This window comes from Phocoena sinus, chromosome 12 (genome assembly GCF_008692025.1).
Source record: "Phocoena sinus isolate mPhoSin1 chromosome 12, mPhoSin1.pri, whole genome shotgun sequence".
NCBI classification, from domain to species: Eukaryota; Metazoa; Chordata; class Mammalia; order Artiodactyla; family Phocoenidae; genus Phocoena; species Phocoena sinus.
This window is the reverse complement of record NC_045774.1, coordinates 8,623,193-8,650,202: the sequence shown is the minus strand read 5'-3', so window position 1 is coordinate 8,650,202 and position 27,010 is coordinate 8,623,193. Positions and strand designations below refer to the sequence as shown.

The 27,010-nt window shown below is 45.1% G+C and overlaps 1 protein-coding gene across 2 annotated transcripts in view; it reads right to left on the bottom strand.

Moving 5' to 3' along the window:
* EZR (ezrin) overlaps positions 1 to 27,010 on the bottom strand; it is a 49,398-nt gene that overhangs the window by 20,292 nt on the left and 2,096 nt on the right. Inside the window, exons 1-2 of one of the 2 annotated variants that reach the window (XM_032650620.1) lie at positions 24,039 to 24,119; positions 3,783 to 3,866 (exon numbers count right to left, since the gene is read on the bottom strand). In XM_032650620.1, coding sequence (XP_032506511.1) covers positions 3,783 to 3,845 — 63 coding nt within the window. In that variant the 5' untranslated portion in view covers positions 3,846 to 3,866; positions 24,039 to 24,119. Of the gene's footprint in view, positions 1 to 3,782; positions 3,867 to 24,038; positions 24,120 to 27,010 lie in introns of those variants that run through there. The other variant, XM_032650619.1, reaches the window with a different exon arrangement.

Genomic DNA, 27,010 nt, shown 5'->3' with positions numbered 1-27,010 from the left:
ACCTCCAGAAACGTGAAATTCTGATACAGGAAGGTGGAATTCAGCCCTAGGTCACAGTGCGTTTCACGTTTTTAAAGTTCTCTCCAGTACTAGGACAAAAGTCTCCTGTGGTCCATTACACTGACAGCCCCACGATGGTTACTCTTGTGTCTTGGAAGTCAAAAAGCAACTTGCCGTGGACACTTGTTGAATACTGTCAGAACTTGGCCGCAAAGTTTTAAATTCCATGACATATGATGTTAAACCTTTAAAAAAAAGGTTACTATTCTTCAAATATATGGCTTCTATCATATTTAAAGGGAAAGAGGGATGTACACACTAGAAATGACAATCAGGTATCTGGAGCACTTACAATAAAAACTGAAACACCGAAGTCTGCCTTGAGCCCGTTTCTGCACTGGCCGCGGCTGCGGGGCCAGATGCTCGCGGAGCTCCCGAGTCTCCGTTTACTACAGGCCAGGGAATGACCTGCTCATTCACTCCCTTCACTCACCCAAAAAAAGCGAGGAGGGACTAGACCCGAGAGTCCTCATCACGAAGCGACAGGAGGGCAGTTTTGACTCTTACCAGCGCTCTCCCCGCAAGTCTGGTGAAGCCCCAGTTCTGCTTTTCGTGGTAGCCAAGTATAGAGGAAGCTGACTGAAAGACCAGGTTTTCTATACCCAATCCTGCTAGTTTCCTAAACCTCCATCTCAACATCTGGATACGAAACCTGCCTCGCCTTCCTCTGCGGGCTGTCCAAAGCCGCACAAGAAAGCCCCACGTACAGAAGCCATTCTACCTCTCCTTCCACTCCATCCACCCAGCTGCAGCCTTAGCCTGGGTCTGACCAGCGTGAAACCATTTCCTGTCCACTTGACTTCCCTGCCCCGTGCCTGTCAGACCCTCGCTGATCTTCAGACTCCTCTTTTCCATCTGCTCCGATGTGGCCGGTCCCCCTTCACGGAGCTGATCAGACTCTGGAGCCATGGACCTGACCCGGGTCCCTCACTCTCTCGGTGGAAGCCTGTCCCTGGGTTCCCTGATCTGCCACCCATCTTTACGTATGACTCTTCCGTCTACTTCCAGGACAACTGTCCTCAGCGTGTTTCAAAGCCCTACTTCTCTCCCTACGGCTCCCCCAAAACAACAAAACAGAAGTAAACAACCTTCCTTTCTGCAGTCCATTCTAAAAACTGACCTGTCAGTCCTCTCTGCGAGGGAAACCCAGCATTCCTAGAAAAACACAATCACTGTTCTCTCCAATGTCCCTACCTTAACCTAAAGCCGATACACAGCACACAAGCCAAATCTGAACGGGTGTGGGGTCCATTCCTTTATCTATGCCACTGTGGTGTTTTATTTTTATTATTTTATTTATTTATTTATGTATTTAAATTTTTGGCTGCGTTGGGTCTTCGTTGCTGCGCACGGGCTTTCTCTAGTTGCGGCGAGTGGTGGCTACTCTTCGTGGCGCTGTGCGGGCTTCTCACTGCGGTGGCTTCCCTTGTTGTGGAGCATGGGCTCTAGGCGCGCGGACTTCAGTACCTGTGGCACTTGGGCTCCGTAGTTGCGGCTCGCGGGCTCTAGAGCGCAGGCTCAGTAGTTGTGGCACACATGCTTCAGTGGTTGTGGCACGTGGGCTCAGTAGTTGCGGCTCGCGGGCTCTAGAGCGCAGGCTCAGTAGTTGTGGTGCACGGGCTTAGCTGCTCTGTGGCATGTGGGATCTTCCCTGACCAGGGCTTGAACTTGTGTCCCCTGCATTGGCAGCTGGATTCTTAACCACTGTGCCACCAGGGCAGTCCCTCTGTGGTGTTTTAAATGGCACGTTTTGGGAAAGGAAAAGGCAGGAATGTGTCTACTTAACTCAGTCTCAAGCGACAGCTGGAAAATACTACTGATACTTTCTGGTGATGAAAACAGTGAGCAGAGAGTCACGTGGCAGGAACTCCTTTCTCAGCACGTCGGCAGCTGCAGTAGTGGGAAAGCACCATGGCCCTGCCAGGAACCTGCCCGGCTTCCACGATGGTCTCTGTGAGGGCCTCCATCACCTCGGAGCCCTGGACTAGAATCTAGTCCCAGACGAAGCAACAGCACTGGGACAGGGGCTGGGGGACAGTTACTGCTGAGGAGACTCAAGTGACAGAGGGGGTGGGAGGGAATCGGACAGACTAACTACCTTCCAAGTCTCCTTCAACCGATGCCAGTTAAGGACCACATTTCAGCGACTGGCAGCTGGGCCCGTGAATGAGCTTCCGAGACCTAGAAGCGCATCAGGTGGAGCAGCAGAGAAAGGACGCAGAGCCCCGTGCAGCCCGCAGCCCCTCCTGGATGTTCGTTCAGGAGGAAACACACCCAGCGTGGCGGAGGGGAGGAGGGGCGCCAGGCCCACCTGTGCCAATGAGGCCTGAGCATCCCCGCCTCACCGTACCACGTCGGAGGGATAAACAAGTGGATATTCAAAGAGCGAGGTGCAACTGGGGTCAAGGCTGTGGAGACGGCCTTTCCTGCCAGGCCTCTGCGTCCACAGTTCTAACACAGACCGAGTCATGTTCCGCTGACCCACAAGCGGTTCCATGAGCGGTTCCACGGGTCCGCTCCAGCCTCAAGTCCTCAGATTACACAGTATTTCACAACAGGAACACACAATACTGAAAAAAATTCCAACACTAACTCTGGTGACTGAGGGATGCGCTAGCTGCAGGCAGAGCTGACCCGAGCCCCTGGCTTCCTCCCCGTCCGTGCTCTCACCACTGCCCCCATATGGTGCCCAGGATTTTCTTTCAGGAGAAACCCTTAGATTTCCACCCCAAGTCCAGTCCCGCCCCAGGCAGTTAAATGTCTTTATCGTTATCGGTGAGGCACGGCCAGGGAATGGCCTCAAAAATCACAGCACAGGGAGGGCGGAGGCTGCATTCGACCCCTCCCCTGGAGGTGTGAGCCCCCAGGCCCTGCTCACTGGCTTGGGGAAATTAACCTGCTGGGTGCTGACTTTGGGGATGAAAGGGAGATCCCATCAGGCCCAGGGTGAGTCACCTATACTTTCTACACTTGCCAGGACTCCACTCCTGTTTCCAGTTTGGTGCTGGGATGCAGAGCGTGGCCTGGCCGACCGGCGGGGCCTCTCAGGAAGGCCGCCGACGGTGCAGGTGCCTGTGAACGCACACCCTGCCCCGGCGCCCTACTGGGTCCTCAGTCCCAGAGCAGAATTCACAAAGCCCAGAAAGGTCGCTCTCGCTCTGTCTAAAGCTTGGAACCGTTCCATGGAAGAGTTATCACGGCCCTCATGGTGGTGCACTGCGCTTACTAAAACTCTGCGTCACCTCCAGCTTTCATGAAGAGAGGGGCAGGAGCGCGGCTGGGCTGTTACCTGGCTGGAGGGAAGGGTGTATGCTGACCCCCGAGGGGCTCAGGACTCTGCGGCTGCAGGGAGTGCTGGAGAGAGGCCGCCTGGCCCCACGCTGTCCTCCGCTGCACCCCGGCCGCGAACCAGATGGCAAGAAACGGCCAGGGGGACCGTGGAGACCCCAAGCGGGAGAGGCGGCAGCCAGAGCTCTCGGTGAGGCTCCGGCTCGTGAAGACTGCACGGCGCCCCTTCTCCTCGGGACTGCGAACGGGGGCCACCCCGGGGAGAGTGTTTACAACAGCTGAACCCCGCTGGCAGGGGCTAAAAACATGGTCTACTCCACAGCGAGAAGCGAGCAGCCAACCAAGGTAATAAATGTGCTCGCCAAAGTGATTCCGATGCTGCAAACACTTTTTTCTACCTGGGAACCCGCTCTCTTAAGTTCACAGAAACCAACCTGATCGAAAAGCTGTTTTCCTGTTGTATTTGGTTGGATGGCGAACTCCAGCTCCGCGTCCATGGTGGTAACTCGGACGTTGATCTAGAAAACAGAATGGAACACATTACACTTAACCGGGTGTTTTTAATAATCTCCGAGTGTCCCACCTGAACTCAACGGTCCTGAGCAACGTGGTGAGAGTATGTCCCTCCTCCACACCCATTCTCATACCTGTCACCACACACAGACATACACCCCCAACCCCAAAACACACACCACCCCCCCACCCCCAGCTCTGTGCCTACGCATGCGGTCTGGATCCAAATGTGTGCCCTCGTGGCTTTAATAAAGCACCTTCACACTTAGGTCTAAGCTGTTTTTCTACAAAATACTTTGATAACTGTCAACATATTTACCATACACCATCTCACATTTTGGCCCTACGACAGCTAAGTGAAGCCACCTCTGGGCATTCACACCAAGTCTGTAAGTGACAGGAGAGGACAGAGGAGGGTCTGTGCACCAGAATGCTGCCAGCAACTTCAGAAACCACCTCGACAGTGAAGAGAGAAACGGCGAAATGGTCACAGACACATCGGAGAGGACAGAATACTATGTAGTAATTTGAAAAGGTAATTATGAAGACAGTGGGAACGTGGAAGCATTACTAGCAATAGTAAGGTCACAAGGTGGTAGTGACGGGAAGGCCTGAAAAAATGTCTCTAATAGTGCCATACTGGTGGTTTAAGGCAATTTATTTCAAGGTCATTTTCCAATTTATCGCTTGAAAAACCCAGAATTTGCTAGCATACGAAAAACATGCAAATCTAGCTACCTTATATCACGGTCCCAAAGGAAAATAACACAGCAACTATAATGCTTAACATTAAGAAATGCTTGCTTCTCACCATTTTTCAAGTGAAATATATAAATAGCTGGAGAGACATATATTCCAAATTCATCCTAACACAGACAGAAATGTAACGAGGACACAGATTGACTGATTGTATTTATTATTTTTTTAAAATATTTATTTATTTAATTAATTAATTTTTGGTTGCGTCGGGTCTTAGCTGCAGCCACACAGGATCTTCCTTGCAGCATGCAGGATCTTTTGTTGCAGCGTGCGGGCTTCTCTCTCTAGTTGTGGCTCGTGTGCTCAGTAGTTGTGGCACATGGGCTTAGCTGCCCCGCAGCATGCGGGATCTTAGTTCCCCAACCAGGGATTGAACCCGTGTCCCCTACATTGGAAGGCATATTCTTAACCACTGGACCACCAGGGAAGTCCCCTAAATGTATTATTTAGCTTCCTGATATAAGAACTAAAAAGTGGTGAGTTCCGAATGTGTGTCATGCCTTGGCTGGATACTTAGACTCTGTCTAAGTTGAACAAAAATTAGTCTTTACAAATCATTTTTCCCCTAACACTCAAGACTGTGATGATTGAGAGATACCTTGACACACATACAGCCTGTCTTAAAGGTTCTCTGACTGATATAACATATAGAGAAGTCAGGCATAATTATCCAGATTTTAATAAACATTTCCTCTCCAATCACAAGTCTACAAATTAAAGAACTGAAGTTTACTGAGAAGACTAGGCACCTTTTGGATTCTTCAAGTTTATTAAAATATAAAAACCTAAGTTTCTTCCTTTTCCTGCCAGCGATAATTTAAAGAAATCACAAAACGGCTGTCACAAAGCAAGCCTCTCTCAATTACGGCTCCAAGGGCACATGAGAGGGATGTGAAAGCAGCCCCAAAGTCAAATGTTCTGTAACAAACGCAGCTCCAAATTAAATTACACTCATAAGCCCACAATGAATGTCACACTCGAAACTGAAGTGGAGGGACGTGGGGCTGACAAATGCTGGGCCTCAGATACGCTCTTCTTTCTCTGTTACCTACTGATTCAGAAACTGAACCACCAAACAGTGTGTACCGAATGCCACTACCCTGGTTAAGATGCATGTAAGAGACCAGAGGTTCACACGTAGGAGATTTCAGACTCTAACTCCTACATCTCGATCACCTCTAAATTTGAGGACCAAGAAAAAAATGTCACCTCTGGAAACCAATGCTAATAATTAACATAAAAAAGTGATCGTCACACTATTTTTAACCATTTTGCAAACTCATTAACAGGAATTTAGAAAAAAACTACTTTAAGGTTCTGAGCTGGTTCTTATTTGACTCAAAGTTCACACAACTCTTTGAAAAAGCAAAGAACCCGCAAAATGAATACTTTTGCTGAGATTAGATGTAACAAGCCAGTAGTATGTAGAAAGTGAACTTTCTTAAAAATTAAGTGGATTGGGAAGGTCTGCGCAACCCACAAAAACTGCACCTCCCATCACAGGCACTTAAAATGACCATCAGGGCTTCCCTGGTGGCGCATTGGTTAAGAATCCGCCTGCCAATGCAGGGGACACAGGTTCGAGCCCTGGTCCGGGAAGATCCCATATGCCATGGAGCAACTAAGCCCACGTGCCACAACTACTGAGCCTGCGCTCTAGAGTCTGAGAGCCACAACTACTGAGCCCACGTGCCGCCAACTACCGAAGCCCGTGCTCCGCAATGAGAAGCCACCGCAATGAAAAAAGGCCACGCACCGCAACGAAGAGTAGCCCTCGCTCGCCACAACTACAGAAAAGCCCGCGTGCAGCAACAAAGACCCAACACAGCCAAAAATAAGCAAAAAAAAAAAAAATGACCATCAGCAGCTCCAGTGAGACATTCCGCCAAGCTTCACTTGCTCTGGTCTTTCCAGGGACTTCCTTCCCTGAGCTGCAACACCCAGGCAATCCTGCAGTCTGGTGTATGGCCGCAAACAAAGGGGTCAAGCCAGCGATCAGGCTAAGCTCTTCGGGCTGCAGTCACAGGCACGGCTGGGACCCGTGTCGGGAGGCAGACAGCCTTCCCCTCCGCTGTGCCCACCAGCCCCGTGGGAAAGAGCAACGCCCAGCTCTGATCTGGGGGGGGGCACCAAAATGTTCATTTTCAGACACCCCCTCAAATTACAAAAGCAAGGTAATTTTAATCAATATATGTGTATTTCATTTACAGTGCATGGTCTACAATCTTGAGACCAAGGATGAGACGGGAGAACTCGTGAAAGCTAAACACTCGAATGAACAGCAGGTTAATGATCTCCAGCCAAGCTGCCCTGAAGGACGGGGCACGTGTCCCTTGACTAGTCGTCACCCTACTCGTGTCTCTCATGGGGTCGGGGGTGAAATGCTATTCTGGGCCAGCACGAGTGTTCCTTCTGCGAGACTACCTCAAGGACTGCAGGATGTTTAGCATCCCCGAGCCCACCCACTAAACACCAAGCATCCCCAGTCCTCTAACACACACACGCACCCCAAAATGCCCTCTGGATACAGGGGATGCTCCTACCCTGACTGAGGATCGCAGCAGGGCACTGCCTAAATCAGCGGCATGTTAGGCTGGTCCATGTTTAGAAAGACTATTAAGATTCTTTTAAACTCTATAGATCTGTAATAATGTACTGAGATACAGCATAAACTTTCATCAAAGTGTAAGATGGAACATTTACTCAGACGACAGGACCGTTTATATTCATGTTTTGGTCCACTTATCCAGGGGCTTTAGAAGAAATCAGGCTTTGGCAATATTAAGGAAACATACCTAAATCCCAACTCTCCTTTTTTTTTTTTTTTTTTGCGGTACGTGGGCCTCTCACTGTTGTGGCCTCTCCCGCTGCGGAGCACAGGCTCCGGACGCGCAGGCTCAGCGGCCATGGCTCACGGGCCCAGCCGCTCTGCGGCACGTGGGATCCTCCCGGACCAGGGCACGAACCCGTGTCCCCTGCATCGGCAGGCGGACTCTCAACCACTGCGCCACCAGGAAAGCCCTCAACTCTCCTTTTTATTATCCTGTTAGGTTTCCTTGGTAATCACTGGGTTTTTTTGTTTTGTTTTTTTTTTTTTTTTACCAATATGTGGTATTATTTATTTATTTTTGCTGTGTTGCGTCTTCGTTACTGTGCGAGGGCTTTCTCTAGTTGCGGCAAGCGGGAGCCATTCTTCATCGCGGCGCGCGGGCCTCTCTCGTTGCAGAGCACAGCCTCCAGACGCGCAGGCTCAGTAGTTGTGGCTCATGGGCCTAGTTGCTCCGCAGCATGTGGGATCCTCCCAGACCAGGGCTCGAACCCGTGTCCCCTGCGTTGGCAGGCAGATTCTCAACCACTGTGCCACCAGGGAAGCCCCTCAATTGTTTTCAGGGAACTCAGTGTGTACTTGGAAAAAGCTAGCACTCGTGTTTGCAGTGGTGCCACAGAAATAAAGTGGGATGATATGGTTATGCATGATAAATGTGAGTGGTCCCACGAAAAGCTGGAGGCCCAGGGTAAAACGTATCACCACACAAACCCAAACCACGCGCAAAGGCTGGAGAAAAGCACATGGTTTGCAATTTTTATTGTCTTCGTATTTCCCCCTAGATCACACACTTTTCTCAAAGGCAATATTCTCTGAAGGCAGCAAAACCACATAGTAATGTGCGGTACAGGTGTGTACAGTATGCAGTTAGCCATTTAAAATCTACCCACCAAAAGGGCAATGTTTATGCCAGGCTGGTCAAAATACTGAAACCCTTTCTAACATTCTGCTCTGTGTGGTGGGGGCAGTGGTGATAAAAGTTTAATTCTGCCCATGTACCCCAATCCATTACGTACACACAGAGGGCCATGTGGTTGGTGTAGATGATAACTTAGTAATTCATGTCTCTCCTCCAAATGCTCCTCCTTCTGAAGCTATGGCACAAAGCTGTAGTTAGAGTTCCAAAATGTTAGAATCTAAAAGGAACCAGACATAATCATACTCCACTATTTATAATGGAAATTCATAAGTTTCAGTATGAGAGTTACATTAGCACTCTACGGATTTAAAATAACAAGGTTTTTTTTTAAACGGCTATATACTGGGTCACAATTTTAGAGTAAGATAATGTATCCTAGACACAAAACTTGGTATTGAAGGTGTCTGAACCCCTTGAGGAAAATGAGGTTTTTAATGAGTATTTGTGTGTTTTTCACACTGACCATATTCAGCAGAAAAATCTTCTTTTTTGCCTCTGATAGTAGCCCGCTTAGTAGTTTTCATTTCAATAAGAGAGGTAGGTTTCTGATCTATTACTAAAATATCAGTATATGCAAGAGACAAATGTCTAAAAACAAAAATAGCAATGAATTTCGTTTTATTTCTAAAACAAGAACTAATGAAGCTAGCCAGTAAAGCTTCTTAAATTTAAGCAAAACACCAGGCACTTTTTTTTTCATGAATATAATGACTGGTGTTTCACAGGTATTTGCACCAGACCACTTAACTATATAATGCGTATCTCGTTTAATATCAGGATTCAACACATAAACCTACCTACCTTTGCCTTAGTTAATGAAGATGATGAATACCTAATTGTAATACTCCCTAATCTCCTTCTGCTTAATAATCTACTCTTTTAAAAATTCTATTTGCTATTCTCATTATGGGTTAGCTCAGCTCAAAACCACCATCAACAGGCTGAGGAACCATAATAGCTTTCACCTGCTCCCAGCCCACTCCAGCAGGTTGGCACCATGCATGCCTTCGAGGCCAATCAGTGCCTCCTGGCCGGGGGGGGGGGGGGGGGGGGGGGGGGCCCGCTGCCGCTTACGACTTAAATAGGTGGCCCTCAAATAGATGCCACACACCCCAGTCCTTCAGGACTAAGCATTAGAATCCCCAGAGCAGCTTCTCAAACACCTGAGTTTCTGGGCCTCAACCCAAGAACCTGTATTTTTTAAAAGCCACTCAAATGATTTTGAGGACCAGCCAGATTCACTGATCCCTGGAACAGTGGGCGAGAGCCTGGGAGCCCTGAGGCCCCATGGCCCGGTGACCTGCGAAGGCCTTCCTCCCTGGGGCCTCAGCCCCCTGATCTGCAAAGAGAGGGTCTGGGTTAGGGTTAGATGACCTGAGTCCTTTCCAGCTCTGAAATGCTCGGTCTAAAGTCCAAAGGCCCAAGGTGAGATGCAATCGGAGCTCTAGCTGTGCACTGCAGAGGGAGCGGGAAGGTTCATGAGAAAATCAGTAACTACGTGCCACTATTACGAGCCGGCTGGGAGGCTGTTTGCATGGACAAAGGAAAAGCTCACACCTGTTTTCACATTTCCAAGGACGAGGATGTAACTCTAACCAGACACACGATAGTACAGGTTTTATTGCTCCAATGCAACGGACAGCTCTTTTTCCAATAAAAAAGGGAATTAAAGGTGTTAAACCCTAAGCTGTTTTTTAAAAATATAAGTTCAATAACAATTCGCCCTGTTAAAATCAAATAAATCCACCGTCCCCGCTTTGCTGGGCAATCACGGGACACAGGCCTGACAGCAGGCGGTGGGCAGGATCGCCTCCGGGCCTAGCCCCAGTCTGAAGGAGGCACTCCCAGCTCCTTTACAAAATGGAAATGACTCTATCTGTAAGGGATCTTCTAACATTCTGTAGCTTAATTATAGGAGTGGCTTCGGACACCAACCAAATCAGTGGCTGTGTAGTTTCTGCAAAATTATCTGAATTTAAAGAGAGAGGGACAAAGCATGGGGGGTGGGAAGGCAGTATTTTCAGGTCACACAGGTTAAGGTTCTCTATTTCTTTTTTTTTCTTTCTTTAACTGAAAGGCTTTGAGAGTCTTTGCTGTATTAATGCAAATTGTGAAATTCCAAGATGGTGCCTCAGTCTAGGTCTCCCAGATTCTTCTGCCTACAGGTTTTTTCCCATGGAATATCCCAAAGGACCAGTATTTTTCAGAATACACTTAGGAAGAACATGATTTTTGAGTCTTCTCGGTTTAATTTTTTCAAAATGGTATCTAAAATGCCTTCTAAATGTCTGAGAGATGTAGAAAAGATACTGAGTTGACAATAAAATACTGTATTTTACTTCTAACCCATGAACGATTGCTGAATTTTTGGCTGTCAAATTATCTCACTCCTTATTTTCCTCATTTTGGTAAATAAATCTAGTCCTGCAATTTTTCCTTTGAGAAATGTCTACTTCCTCCTGAACTACTTTAAACTTCGTGTAAGAAAACCTCCCGCCCCCATCACACTTTTTACAGAATAAATTCACACCATACTAAAGACCAAGACAGGAGGGAAAAGTTCAAGACCAGTTCTTCCGCACACTTTACAGACAAGCATCGTTTTACATCTTCTTAGACTAACCAGGTTTAGGTAATTTTAGTAGCCAGGACACTGCAGGGGAAATAAAAGTTTGCAGTGATTTTCCTATGTACGCGGAATCAGGAAAACCATGAAAGGGAAATTCAAAGAGTAACATCTGAATGTTTGAATTGCAGGCAGTGGATTCAGTGATAACAGATTAATCCCTGTATTATCACACCTGCATTTACTCAAAAATTAGTCTGAGTAGAACTCTCTAAGCACCGCCAGGATTACACTGAGAGCTTGACCTTTCACGGTCATTTAAAGTGGCCGTGCGGTTTTCCAACATTCCCGCCCTCTTCTGGAGGTGCCACTTCAGCAACTTCTACAGCTTTCAAATATCTGGGTAAGACCTTTCAAATACTTCAAAAGGCTCTGACAGGAAGTAGTATGGTAAACTTCTCCCACAAATGGGGGAAGAAACGCAGGGGAGTATGATGAGGAAAAATTCTCACAACTGAAATGAATTATAAAACCTTCTTCAGATGCTACCTTGGTTCACTTCATTGAATAATTACTGAGACGACATTGTATTTTGATTTTCATCATTGAGTCATTACTCTTTACAAAGAGCTTTGTTGAAATGTAACTTACATCCCATAAAATGCACCCATTTAGAATATGCAACTGAGTGGCCTTTAGCAACTTCAGAGTTATGCAACCAATCCCACTATCTAATTTTAGCACATTTCATCACCACAAAAAGAAACCCCACGCCCGCTGGCACTCACTCCCATAACTCCTTCCCCCCAACCCTGGCAACCAAGAATCTACTTTGTGTCTCCATAGATTTCCCTATTTTGGACATTTCACAGAAACAGAATCATACACTATGTGGTCTTTGGTGACTTGCTTCTGTCACTTAACATGTTTTCAAGATTTATCCAGGTTGTAGCACGTATCAGCACTTCATTCCTTTTTTTTTTTTTTTTTTTACTGCCAAGTAATATTCCACTATCTGGATATCTCACTTTTGTCTCTATATACATTCATTGCTGATGGACATTTGGGTCGAGATCTTACTGTTTTCTGTGTTACTTTAGTGATTATGAATATGAAACAGCTAGAAAACAAGTCGTTTGAACTAGACTATGGTCAATTTGGTATTCAAATTGATAAGAAAACAATTTTAGGGGCAAACAAAGATGAAAGAAAATCAATTTTTTAAAACTAAAATTCAACTTCAGTTCACTGTTTCATTTAAGTTGTGAGTAAAAATAGGCTACGTTCTCAGGAAGGTGCCACAGCTGCTAAACAAACCGCTGTGACCACAGCAGGAAACACGTCTCCTCCAGGTGCACACTCGCACTCCCCTGAGGCCAGCAGTCATTCCAGCCGCAGGAACTGTAGTCAGCCCCTTCCCTTAACAAACCAGGAGCCAGCTCGCGGGGAGAGGGGAGAGCCCAGGCTCTTGTAAATTTTGAGCAGCAAACTGAGTCTTGTTTCACATTTAACTCCAATTGGTGCCGAACTCGTCATCGCCCAGCACCCAATTAAAGTACCAGAAAAAAAATTTTTTAACGGAACACTATCTTTGAATTTTGCTTTCTTGGATGAACATTAACCCCTCCAGAGCCCTGCTCACTGCGGCAATACCAGACAGGCTTCATGAAGGCTGGTGTCTGTTAGCAAGTGCACAGGAAGCATGGCCAGCCACATCTCATACGCTACTCTCCCCAGGCCCTCAGTGCTCCTCAAACTTGAACACACAAAAGAATTACCTGGAGAGCTTGTTTAAACAGTTTCCTGGGCCCCAGGCCCAGAGATTCTGACTCAAGAGGTTGGGATGGGCCCATCCATCTCCAGCTCCTCCCATCTCATAAGCAAGGCCACACCCACACAGACCCTGCCCTCAGGGAAAGAGGCTAGGCTAGGATCCTGAACAAGCAGACGGCCACAACTCCTTCTGGCAAGATTAACGTATGCACGGCTACTATTTATACTCCATTATATGAAAATACCTTTACTAGACTTTCGTTCAGTACTAGACCTAAACTCGCAGACAGGTTTTTCTTAATGAAACTGTATCTCTACAGAGGGATGCCAGTTTTTGTACTCTCTTTGGATCCTGATCTCCTTATCTTTAAGATAAAAATCAGTCTCATGAACGTACTGCAACTCAATAAATCACAGCGTTAGCGATGACACAGTGGTCATGTACAAGTAATAACCACCCTCCTTAAAACATTACCAGCAACTCAGCAAACCTTAATCAGCTTAATGTAGAAATGCAGACCTGTGAATTTAGCCAATTTAGAAGGCAAAGTTGGAAAGCCCCAAAGGCAATGGAATTTTTGATTTTTAGCTCTTCTCTGTCTTTATCACTAACCCTTTACAGGCTGTCATGGTAACGGCTAATAGAGATAAGTTTGTTTCTATCTGTTAAATAAAATGAATGTTCGTCTTAGTTAAATGTGCAACACTGCTCCCAGTAACACTGTTTATATAAACAACAAAATTCTATAAAAGTAGTTGCCATTAAAAATCCAATGACCATAGTTTACATCGTTATAGTTTCTAATAAGCACGCAGTTCTTTAGAAGCGTCCAACTTCTAAAGTGGACACTTTAGTGTGTCCGCTTTCAAGTGTCCTTTCTATTCAAGAAAGGCAGCTGAGAAAACACCCTGTTGTACACCATTCCTTTAAGCATGGAGAGGTCAAAATAAAAACCAATGTCAAAATATTAAAACACTATACAGAGAGAAGACAAGTAAAATAGAAATGTGGTTCTTAAAACACAACCTTTCATTAACTGGAGTCAAGTCCGTAGTAACCTGATACTGACTGTACTGGCAGACATCAACTCTGCTGTCAGTCAGGAAGGAGGCATTGGTCTCTCTAAAATGCTGCCAACAACAGCAGTATCCACATGTCACCAGGTGCCTGAAGGCAAGCTGGCCTCAAAGTTAGAAACTTCAGGGGTACATGCGTAAGCTTGAGCTCTTAACACCAGACTTCTTGAGGCTTACTGACCTTTACAGAAGGTGTGAATAACAGTGTATCTTACTAATAACGCTATGGTAAACCTGATCAACCAATGGATAATAACTTTTTAAAATTAGTCTTTTTTTTTTGCAGTACACGGGCCTCTCACTGTTGTGGCCTCTCCCGTTGCGGAGCACAGGCTCCGGACGCGCAGGCTCAGCGGCCATGGCTCACGGGCCCAGCCGCTCCGCGGCATGTGGGATCTTCCCGGACCGGGGCACGAACCCGCGTCCCCTGCATCGGCAGGCGGATTCTCAACCACTGCGCCACCGGGGAAGCCCTAGTCTTCTTTTTTGAGGTTAAAGAAGAAACTGAGCGAAGGTGAAGAAAATGGCTTGTTAGGCTTAGGAAAAATTATCAAATGCCAAAGAAAACTGGCCATCTAGCTCCACAAATCTTGCAAAAAGTCTACGGAATTAATCAGAACACAAAGTGCCAGGCGGTGCAGTAAGAATTCCACGCACCATCATTCTGTCTGTAGCACAGCCAACCAAGACAGATGGGCAGCACAGACACAAACTCATATTCTAATCAAGTATTCATATAATTGTACGATACCAGGATAATAAATATACCAGCCTTTTATTGCCTAGTAATAGGAATAATAAAACCATCGAATGTTAGGGCTGACAAGAGTCCACTCGAGACAACTCCTAAGGAGGTCGAAGTGCTGGCCCGCAGTTCCTGTTATCTGCACTTCCCAGGAGTCACGGACCGGTGCTATTCCCGGGGCTACGGAGTCCGGAAAGTCACCGAGAAGGAGCGGGGGTGCCTGTGTCAGCCGCTCCCAGCCTCCCTCCCGCTGTCCATCTCAGAGCTCCAGATACTCCAACCCCTGTGGCTGTGGTCGCTCCCCCAGCAGGAAAATTCAAGCTCTGCGCCATGTGGACTGATGCTCACAGCTGATGAGAAGAACTCCAAATTCCCTGTAGGTGCTATCTATCAAGAAAGTGAATTAACCTACCACAACCGAGTGCCTCAGGCGAGGTCGTGGACCTTTGGGAGTCCAACAATCCTGCCCTCCCCGCCCACTCCTTCTCCACCAGGTGTGAAAAAGCAGCCATGGATTAGTGTCCGCCCAGCTGCTAATCACTAATGAAAAGTAAGGTCATAACTACAGAGTTCAGTGGCAAACGAGCCAACCTGACTCTATTATAAACCACATAGCTGTAAGCAGTTTCTTAGCTCACGTCTTCCGAGAATCACAACGCCCTAGGGTAGGCACTTACTTCATTTTACAGAGAATTCAGTACCACTTTAAGGAGTACTGAGGATAACTTAAAAGTAACCATGAAAACCAACACTACATACCCCTCATCTCCTTTTCCAAGCTGCTCTCCTCCGCTACCATTAGGCTAAGCTTACAGTGTAAAAGCTAAGTCCTTAATATGCTGTGGACAATAACAGGGCAGAGTGAAACATGAAAGCTGGGCCTCGGAATTTCCCAACAACTTTTGTTTCGGGTATCTACATTATGTTATACTGTATACCCTGTTTTTATGTTATATACATGTATATGTTTCTAGGCAGAATAATTAAAAAACGGAGGAGGGGTAACTGTTTCGTAGGGTGACTCTAAATGGGTATTGCTTGGTGAGAGGTAAAAAGTTATCCTAGTCTGACTACCTTCTTTTAAAGGCTGAGAAACTGCGGCCTAGAAAGGCTTATGCGATTTCCTTACCTACTAAAACTGTTTATATATGTATAGCTCTTACATGTTAGTCCTAAAGTTGTATCTTTCAATGTAAGTCAATGACTTTAAACTTTTGAATTGAAAAGTTTGTATTTTCAAATTCCAGGGTGAAAATTATGTGAAGTATATATACAGACAGATATAGATAGGAAGAGCTCAGATCCACTAATATCCATCGCATAATTTCGAGAACATGAAATGAACTCCCAAGTCTTTCTAAACAGCTCCTTTTGCCTCTGAAAGTAAGCCACTTCCTGCCCCCAGACCCACTTCCTGTCAGCCAAGCCTGCTTAGCAATACAAAAAGTGAACAAACCAGTCCTGTCTGTGCTCAATATAACTAGAGAAAAATCATGACCTTAGAGCTGGAAGGGAACTTTCTGAACAGTCCCACTAAAAAGAGGGTCACAGTTCCCTCCTCTACTGTAAAACCGGGGTTTGGGAAACAGCTTGTGCTAAGCCCTCCCCACTGTTCACCAGGCTAAGGCACTAATTTTGGAAGGAGGAAATGGAAGGCAGTAAGAAACTGCTTTCCAAGCATCTGACAAAATGAAAGGACTGTCATTCTCACCCAAGTTCCAAATCCGGGCTGCGGGGTAACACTGGTGGGGATTTCCTTACCTGCTAATGGCATGTAAAAATAATATTCCTAATACCTATTGGCTGTCGATTTTTAAGATCTTTTTTGGGGAGTGTCTGTAAGTAGGAACTGATTTCTTCTACACGGGGAATGACATACACCCTGTGTGTAAATTTAAACTAGGACACTTGGACACCACTTTCCACAGGAAGGGGTAAATACATAATCAGAGAACGTTACATTCTGCTAAAGAAACTGTTCCTTTCCAGAAACACAAATAATCATTATCCCTCTCTCCTCTTCCCGCCCCAAGGGAGGCAAAATAAATTATCGTTCAAGGTCACTTTATCTAATAAGCTTCTGAAGTCTTGATTCTGTAGTATGTCATTTCAGTTTTACTAGGTGTGTCATACATATTTCAGCACCGATTTAGTTCACTGAAAAGTGAGGTTAATTATATCCACAAACTTAGGATCCCATAAAAGACACAAAGTAAGGGACAGGGCCAAGAGGGCTATCACATGGTACGATGGATTTTAATTCCAGGCTCGTAAAACATAGGAAATTAAAGGCCTACAGACTAAACCTCATTCCACCTGGAGTGGACTATTTCCTTTGTAAATTTAGAAGTCTGTGAAGAGTTTTCTAATCTGGTGGGAGGAAAGCCTATGGAAGAATGAAAGTGTCAAAACAATATAATTCCTTTGCTAACCTGCTGTTTTAGGGAAGGGCATATAAAATAAGCCTTACTTAAACCTGCGTCATTTCTGAAATAAATCTTTGCCCCTAGTTAAGATCACATGTGCCGTAATATTTCACAGTATTAAAGAACAGTTCTCCTATAAGGAGCTTAGATAAGATATATTTGAACTTGACCAAAAAGTCTTTACTTTTGCTATCTGTCAAAAATAGAGAGTAAGACCCCAATAGTTTTATTTTTTAAAAGTCCAAGCTAAATCAGCCAGCTAACAAAATCTGCTCGAATAAGCCACTTCAACTGAATATATGCTTTTTAAAACCACTCTCTGAAATTATATGAAGTTTAAAAAAAAAAGACCTCTTCAATTTGTACTCTGTCCCAATCAAGTATGTTACATCCCGAGTGGGATTAGAATTATGTACCTAATTCCTTGACGGGGAGTAATCCTCTCACCCACCTCGCCCCCGCAGCTCATGGGCTGCTGCATTTACTCAGGGTCTCAGCCCCTCACAGCCTGCCCCCATCCCCAGTCCCAGCAGACTGCATACTCATCTCTTAAAACGGCTGCATACAATTCCACTAAGTAATGCCCCACACTTGAGGGTGCTCACTTCCAATTTTCAGCTTTGAGAAGGCTGCTATTGAGACAATGACCTATTTCTAGTTGGGTCACCCCCTCCCCCATCAAAAAAAAAATCGTGGGAATACAGAGCCGTTGGAACTAGCCGGGAACAAACAGTTCTGTGCGTTTCCAAGTCGACTGCAATTCTGACTAGAGCTCTCCTTTAATAAAAGGTGTGTGGAGGGCGAGAGGGCCCAGGTGGGATTAAATCAGTCCCTCATCTGATCAGAACACCAAAGGTCTAAGAACTGCGGTTCTGCTCCGGGGATCCATGGAGAACTGCTCCCTGGGACCCAGCAGCAGGCAGGGCAGGCTCCCTGGGAACCCAGACCCCAGGGGAAGGAGCGTCCCTTCCTGCTTTCTCTCTCTAGTGACTCATGGATTTGGTGATTTGAAAAGTGACAGCATCTTTCCCTTCCACCCCTATAATGTGCTTTTAAAAAACCACCTTTGGGGGGCTTCCCTGGTGGCGCAGTCCGCCTGCCGATGCAGGGGACGTGGGTTCGTGCCCCGTTCCGGGAAGATCCCACATGCCGCGGAGCGGCTGGGCCCGTGAGCCATGGCCGCTGAGCCTGCGCATCCGGAGCCTGTGCTCCACAACGGGAGGGGCCAAAACAGTGAGAGGCCCGTGTACCGCAAAAAAAAACAAAAAAAAACCCACCTTTTTATTTTGAAAACTTCGAAACATTCACAAAAGCAGAGAGAACAGTGCGATGAGCTGCAGCGTGCTCTGCACCCACCTCCGACACGGCTACTTCTCTCCCAGCATTCTTGACTCAGTTACTCTTTCTACCACTTAAAACACATTTTTTTTTTTTTTGCTGGCACATTTTAAGACCATTGTGTATCATTTCACTTGTAAACACTATGGTATGTAGCCCCAATGGACTTTAAATATGAATATATTTTAAGCTTACACACATATATGTATAAGCATACACATATATAAAACCACCACACCACTGTCACAGCCAACATAATTAAAAACTATTCCTTAATATTTAAAGTTTAGTCAATATTCAACTGTTCCCCATTGCCTCAAAACTCTTTTTACAGTTGATTTGTTCAAATCATATAATGCCCTTTGGAGCTTTGTCATCCCATTATATTTCCAAACTGCCCTGTTTGGCCAGTTTCTTAATAAACATCAAGTTTTCCCCACCTTATCTCCCCATCTAAGTCCCACTTAAGTGTCTCACCCAAATAGCAATGTATTATGTAAGCAGATACTTGAACACCCAAGAAACAACATCCATAATTATGTAACCAAGGCAATGAAACATCTCAACAAGGATACTAGGCTAACATACATATTACATTTTCACATATAAAGAGGTGGTTCCAATTTAAAATTTGTCCTAAGCTTTTATCAAGTGATCTGTGATTCAATTTTCTCTTTAAAAATGTAAGGAATAAGGGCAACAGGAGAGGCCACACAGTGAGAGGGCCGCATACCGCAAAAAAAAAAAAAAAGTAAGGAATAAGACTGGATATCCTTCTAAGACTTATTTTATAAAAAAAAAACCCTATAGATGCAATAATGGTACAACAGGCAAAATATTATTCAAAAAGTATAAATTTCACCAAACCACATGCTTGAGAAATGATGGAAGAATCCAAGCAGGTATGGCAAACGACTACACACTTATCACCAAACCTAGGTGAAAACAGGTCCTTGGAGAAATATCACCTTGGCTCGTGGTGCAATGTCGAGCGATTTACCAAAAAAACAAACAAAAATATGTCACGCTCTGCCCATTCCTAAGTCGCTCTGCCCATTCCTAAATCACTCTGCCCAACGGTTTTAACTCTTCACACAACAGGAGTCAGTGGAAAGAACAAAACTACCCGTACCTCTTGGCAAAGCCGGGATGAGAACTGACCTCAGCTCCCACCACTCCCTGACAGCAGGTATTTGTCTTCTCCACTACAGTGCGGGCGTCTTGAAAGCAGGTACTGCTCCCCTTTTGTGCACCAATGTATCCCCAGGACCTAAAAAACCTGGCGCACAGTAGGTACTCTACTTGTTGAATGAACAAAGGAATTTTATGGAGGGATGGGGGAGCAGGAGAAAGGGGAGGCCCAACCTATTGCATTATTAGTCTAAGTCAGGAAAAAAAAAGGCCCATCATGAGGTATGAAAGCTTTTAATCGGACTGGAATTCAGTTGTTACAAGTGGAGTTGGCCACCTTTTTACTCTGTCCTCTGTGCCAGGCAGGTCCTCGGATCCTGCTTCCCAGATGAGGCAGCAGGGCTCAGGGAGGTTGGGATGCTCGCCCGAGGTCGCCCACTCAGAGGCAGGCCTGTTCACCTGCTCGCTCATCCTCCTTCCCTGTATTTATCTGCCAATAAAGCAAGCATTTAAAGTTTGTTCTAGAAGCAGATAATGATGCTTTCTCTTCCCCCAAACCACTTGGCTTCTCACTCTGTGGCCAGGAAAGAAAGCGAAGAAACAAGTATCTATCACTGTTAAGGGTAGAAATAAGTTGAAGTAAATAAAGCAGCAAGGGGTAGACAGTGAGGGGCTCTACCAATTGGGGATCAAATTATAAAACTATCTACACTCAAACTTTCAGACACAGACAATCGTTAATTTTAAACGATCAGTGATAAAAACACAACTCATTCATCTAACATTCTCTTTCCAACTCAAACATCAGGTACAAATTGCTTTCTTTTAGCATACGCCAGAAACCTGTCATCACACAATAGCTTAGCAAACGGGACCCAAGACACTACCACCTTCTCCATAGAAACAAGACCCGCGGAACAGCAGCCTTGTTTAAAACATGACCTCAGCCCCAGCCATGCCTGCTCCTTGGTGGCAGCACTCACAGTACACGTCCAGGCCCAGGCCTGTGGCGCACTGGACGCAGACGAACAGAACAGGCTCTTTGTACTTTAGCAAAAAATTTTTAAAACTTGGAACCAATGGGGTGGATCTGCTTCCAAATATCATCAGCTTAGTCATTAAATATATACAAGGTTGTGACAAAGGCTTAACAACAATTACTTTTATCCTAAAGCAGGGGTTGGCAAATCTTTCCGGTGATGGGCCGGACAGTAAGTATTTTAGGCTTTGGGGGCCGTATTTGGCACCGGCTGCATGTTCTTGTTGCTTTGAAAAATCCCTTTAAATTGTAAAAAACCAATCCTAGCCAGGGGGCCAAGCAAAAACAGGCCACAGCCAGATGTGGCCTTTACCTAACCCATTCTGAAGTAAAAACAATTATTTACAATATCTGATATGACAATTTTTTTGGTCTCGACAGTTTCAAACTGATCATCTCTCAGGCAAAAAACAGAAAAGAAAATTAGGTTGTGGAAAGTGACTTCAAATTTAACAGAATGGAAAGCAAAGTCTCACACTGTTTATTACAGTTTCATCCTTTATCAATCAAAGTCGGATCAAGGTCAGAAAATTTTCATTTTGCTTTTAAGGTTTGTTTTCTCAAGTATATTAGGTTAAAAAGATAATTATTATGTTAATGCACATTTCCTTTGAAACAGCATTACTGTTATCTATAGGTGTTTAAAAGGTCTTGGAGAACGCAATGTGAATCATAATCCAAGGAAAACAGAACTGACCACTGCTGCTGCCTGAATTCACCAGTGCCCAAAGGCAGAAGGGTAACTCCTATGCACCCCTCAACACCCACCTGAAGAATCTCATCCAGCTGGGAGGCATTCCCTGGCTCTCTAGGGTACACAATATTCTGTATCTCTATTACCACACTTACTATACTGCACTGCAATTCTTTGTTTACATATCTGACTCCCCTATTAGACTGAGAATCCCTTCAAGGCAAAAACCTATCCTATTTATTTTTATAGACCTGGCACCTAGTGCATATAAGAGGGCTTCAATAAATGAGGAAGGAACCCACGTGACCTACAAGGGAATACTGACAACTAGAAGACACAGAAGACATAGAGGATGAGAAGGAGATAAAGTGTTCCTTTTTACTAAATAACTCAGATGTTTCACGTTGCTGCTTCCCTTGGAAGATCTATTGACAAACTTCACCTGGTTTATAGCAACTCAGGAACTAAAGCCCTTAGCTTTAGCTACAGGTTGCACTGAAACGTTTGTAGAATATGTTTCAGGGGAAAAGAGCACACAGGAAATAAAGCTTACAGCATCTGAAGATAAATTGTTTGGATTTCATAGGTATAAGCTCTATCTCAGTTTATCTCACGTTCTTTTCACTTAAAAACTTTGTTTTTTTACTTCCATTTTACAAATGACGAAACTGAGGTTCACAGAAACTAAATGGCTTGCCAAAGTACAGGTAAATATAATAAATTAATTATGAAACTATTCTTTTTACAGCTCTTTGCATTTTTACTTAGAAAAATTATGTATATTAATTATATATTAAGTACTTCACTTTATAGTCAGAAGTCTAACTCACATCACAGCACAATGTTTATTTTTCTTTCTTTCTTAAAAAAAAAAAACTACAGAAGTCTGGAATAAAATCTTTATTCTTTACATCAAAAGCCATAGATACTAAGCATGTTAGAAGGAAAATAATGCAACCTTCTGGTCTCTTCAGTAAGTATTCCATATTTAATTAATAGTGGCAGACACACAGTGTTTAAATTATATAAATATATATATATTTTAACATCTTTATTGGAGTGTAATTGTTTTACAGTGTTGTATAGTGTTTAAATTAAAAACTGATTGGAGTGGTTGAAGAATCCCAAGTGTAGTTACTACTGAAATTAAATAAAATATAGAGGATAATTCAAAATGCATTCACTGATTTTGAAAAAAGACTGAATTCTACTACTTCAGATTAGAGTCGAAATGTCTAAATACTGTAAGAAAGAGGCATATTGAATCATCCAAAGAATCTCCAAATTGTCAGATTCACAAAAGTTTAAGTTAAAAAAAAAAATTAAAGAACTATGATAATTCACTAAGAATAGTCATGGTGCTTTCCTTTCCCAAACCGCAAGTACGAATAAAATTATTCAAAATGTTGTTAGAAATCACAATATTATTTAGGATGGTAACTAAAAGGAGAGGCCGGCACAGAAGGCTAAGAGAAGAAAGAAAAGAAGACAAAGGAATGGGGTCTCTTTGTTCCCTGCCATTTAATAGGAAATGTTGGCCTCTTTTTCCCCTTTAGAAACAAAGAGAGCCAAAATTTGACAGCTCGCTGGCCACTGCCAAATTAAACTCTGCAGCTGGACACCTGCAGACAGAAGCTCAAATCAGAGAGATCCTCTCCTGCACCGCAGCTGGTCCTGTCTTTCTGGAGCCTGAGCCCCATCTCCTTTTTCCCACGTCGGCCGCGTTCCAAACACCAATGAGGGCACCCGTGGCGCTAGGAGCTGGGACCGCGTACCCGCCTTCATGAGGGCGTGAGAGCCTTCGCCTGGACTGAGGCTCCGGAACCGCACTGGGCTTCGCTGCCCACGCACGACCACCAGCATCAACCCCACCGAGAGGGAGGAATATATAAAAACTGTCCTTTTCCTATGAAATCATCAGAACCGTCTGGGGACCTAAAGCACAGACATCCAGTCCTCCCAGCCCTAGAGATGGGGATTCAGCAGTCCTGTGAGGGATCAGGAAGCTTAACGTCTTCAGATAATCGCGTAACCGAATGTGGGAACCCTGTAGTAAATTAATGCTAACTTTGAACTACGTGTGTCTACAGTGTGTACGTACACTCAGGAGGAACATAAGAAAGCTGCTGGATCATTTTTAGTCTATGTGGATTTAAAAATACTATCGTTTAATAAGTCTGGTATTTGTATATATTCTGGCAGGGGGCAGCGGTTACAATAATGAAAGAAGGTGAGGAGTTCTTTCATCAATCACAGTCACAAATTTATTAACAACATGTACAAACCAAACCCTCAACCTCCCCTCCCACACCCGATCCTTTTCCAGGTTCCTTATCTCAGTGAATGGCACCACCATCCAAACACTTATGCAAGCCAGACACCAGAAGGCAGCCTCGACACCGCGCTCTGCCCCTGCACGGTGATCTATCACCGAGTCCTATCAAGTTCACCTCCCAGACACATGTGCTTCTCTCCACCCGCAGCCCAGCCCTGGTCCAGGCTGCCACCACCTCCCACAGCCCAGCACCTCCTGCTGATTCGGGTACGGCAGCTGCAGTGACCTTCCAAAAAGCTGATCTGATCAGGTCACCTCCTTCCAGTCAAAACCCTTCAGCGCTTCCCCGAGTTAAGCCCCCATGTAGCTGTTTCCCGTCTCGCTGCAGGGTATGTCCCGTCTCCCTCCTTCACCTGGAGGACGCCCCTTCACTCTTCACATCGCTCAGCACAGTCACGACGTGCGTCGGGGTGCGTTCCTGACCCCCGATGAGCACTCCCCATACGCACACGCCATCGCACACATTCAAGTTATTCTACGACTACAGTCTGTTCCTCTCACCAGACTGTAAATCCATGACGACAGGGACTGTTTCTGTGTCTGCTCACCTCGGCAGCCTCAACATCCAGCCGCAGTAAACGTCTGCTGAATGAACGCGTGAACGTACAGACACGCTCGCTGTGCCTTCCAGTGTGACGACAAATGACTAAGCCCAGGCAGCGCTCCTTACCGCCACATGGGAAAACCTTAGCTGCCTAACTCACCATCTGCGTGCGGTGAAGGAGGGGCACGGGGAAAACAGATCCCATGTGTGCTCCTCAATGGGGCGGGGGGATGTATTAGGATATTCAGTGAATTCTGACCATGTTAAAATATTTAGTGGAAGAGGCTACGTATTCTCTTTTTTTTTTTTTTTTTTTTTTGCTACGTATTCTCAAGAGACAAGGTCGTCTCAGAAACTACCTTAAGATTTTGGCATAGGGCAGAATTTTGAACACACTTTCAGAGTTTTCCTACTGAAGGGAGAAAACTTACTTTTACATTAGAAGTTTCCATATCGACAGTTTAGGAATGAACAGCTAAGGCATCCACGGGTGCCACTTAAAGGCAGTTTAGGCTAAACTTCTCAGAAAACAGCTTTAAGAGAGCTTGGCCTTGAGCACAACACCCTTTTCATCCCCAAGCTTGACGGCAGTGGTTTTCCTTCCTGACACCCCACGCCTCCTCTCTGTCACAATGAAGAAAGCGAGTATGGGGGAAAGGAAGAAAGAAGGGGAAAGGAGCCCGCTGGTCACCCTCAGCCGAACCGTGGGCAGGAGGGCTGCTTCCTGAGCCAGAGCCCTGGGCACCAAGCCCGTGCCCCTCCCCAGATGACAGGGACACACCAGGCCAAACCGGCCAGCTGGGCAGAGGGCGTGGTGCCTCTGGACTTCAAACCATCCTCCTTCAAAGTCTACCCATCACACAAGAGTAGAGCCCAGAGCCGCTGGGAAAAGCAATGGACCACAGCCCTGGAGTGCCGGCGGGGGGCCGCCCCGGGGGATGGAGCAAGACCTCACAGTCTGCCTGCCCATCTCTGCACCGGTGGCTTTCCTCTCAGCTGTGTCACACTTTCCCTAAGCCTCTTTCCTTCCTGGATGGCTCCCAGCGGGTTTTCCAGCTCCCATTCCAGTGTTTGCCTGTGTCTGGGCTTGGGTCCCAGACTGCAAGCTCCCCAAAGACAAGATCTGTTGCAACCGTCTGTGCGATACCCTGTGCCTGGCGCCGGGGCAACAGATGCTCACTGAACGAGTGGACGTGCAATGTCTTTAACGAGTGGTGATCGCAGAAGCAGTATTAAGAGAAAACGCAGCAAGTAAATATTATTTCATTTATATAACTGTTTTACAAATAGAGTCATCCACTGACTCTGTTCAGACACACCAATCAACAATACTTTGTCTGACGAATTCAAGAGGCCTGGAGGAGACTCAACCGGGACTATGCAGACGCAGCCATCTTTACGGTCTGCCTTCAACCCTGTTGTTAAAAATCATCATGGGAAGCCACCTAACAAAATTCTTAATCTGGGCTTAATAGGAATCAATAACCATTTGTTCAAAGGACACATCTGTAGAGCTTGTTATTGGATGCTTCAGCTTTAACATCTACGAGGGCGCAAAAAAACTAACAAAAACCAGATACTCTATAACAGCCTTAGAAGTGCCTATCAGCCAGTAAGCTCTTAGTGATCTCTGGAGTGGCCCTCATAGGATTCACCTGGAGAAAGACTTAAGTGTATTCATTTTACAAGGCAAAATCTGCAAGACTCTCCCCCACCAAAAAAGAGGCAGGTAGAAATTTCCTATGGAAAACAGCTGTGACTCACGTAAAAGGGGCCCTCACAATACCACCTGGAAATAATTGAAAATATTATACAAAATATAGTCTTTCAAAATCTTACTCTGGTTATTGGGACCCTAACATACAAAGATGTTACAAGTTAAGGATGGCTACCATCCTTCCTTAACAGTTCAACAACTATCTTCACTCTGTCGGAAGAACATTTTCCAAGTTTCTGATCCATCATAAAGGAACTTCAAAGCCAAATGAAAACACACCTGCCCTAAGAAATAAAAAGAGAGCCTTAAAAAGGAAGAGCATTCTGACACACATCACAACATGGATGAATCTTGAGGACATCATGCTAAGTGAAATGAGCCAGCCACAAGAGGACAAATGCTGTGTAGTCTCACTTATATGAGGCACCTAGGCGAGTCAACTCACAGAGACAGAAAGTAGAGGGGTGGCTGCCAGGGGCTGGAGGGAGGGGGAGATGGGAAGTCAGTGTTTAATGTGTACAGAGTCTCTCTTTGGAAAGATGAAAAGGTTCTGGAGATGGATGGTGGTGATGGGTGCACAGCAGTGTGAATGTACTTAATGCCACTGAACCATAACTTAAAAATAATTAAGATGGTAAACTGTATGTTAATGTAAATTTTACTACCAAGATACAAGAAGACTGAAGAGGAATAGAAGAAATTACAGATCCCTATGAGAAAGAAAAATAGTGACAGGAAACAGGTTTACTGACTTTTTTTCTGAGTGATATTTTAAAAGCTGAACTCTGCATCTTTTCTTTTAATGAAATAAAGAAAACTACACCAGGAAAGGTCATCTCCTGATCACTGCTCTGTGTAACACAGCACAGGACTGTGCCCTGAGTAAGATGTTGTGCTTGGGTCTGTTTTATATCACAGGAATTGTAAACCCAGAACGTCACATGCCAATCGCAAACTGTAAATGAAAAGAAGAATTCTGTGTAGGAAAAAAAATTTCTGCATCACGAATAAATCATCTTGATGATGTAACCGAGGCAACAGCTCTACTGGCTTCTGAATCTTTTAGCATATTAACATAGTAATTTATTTAACCTAACAGTAAAACTTTATTAATAAAGAACTCCTCTTAGAGAATCTAAAATTTAACAGTAGAAAAAACACATAAGCACTGACTACAGAACCAACTCGTTTGAAAAACAAGAAATCCCACATGTATTTTATTGCAATTTTTCATGAATCCAAATATTCTCTCCACCGTG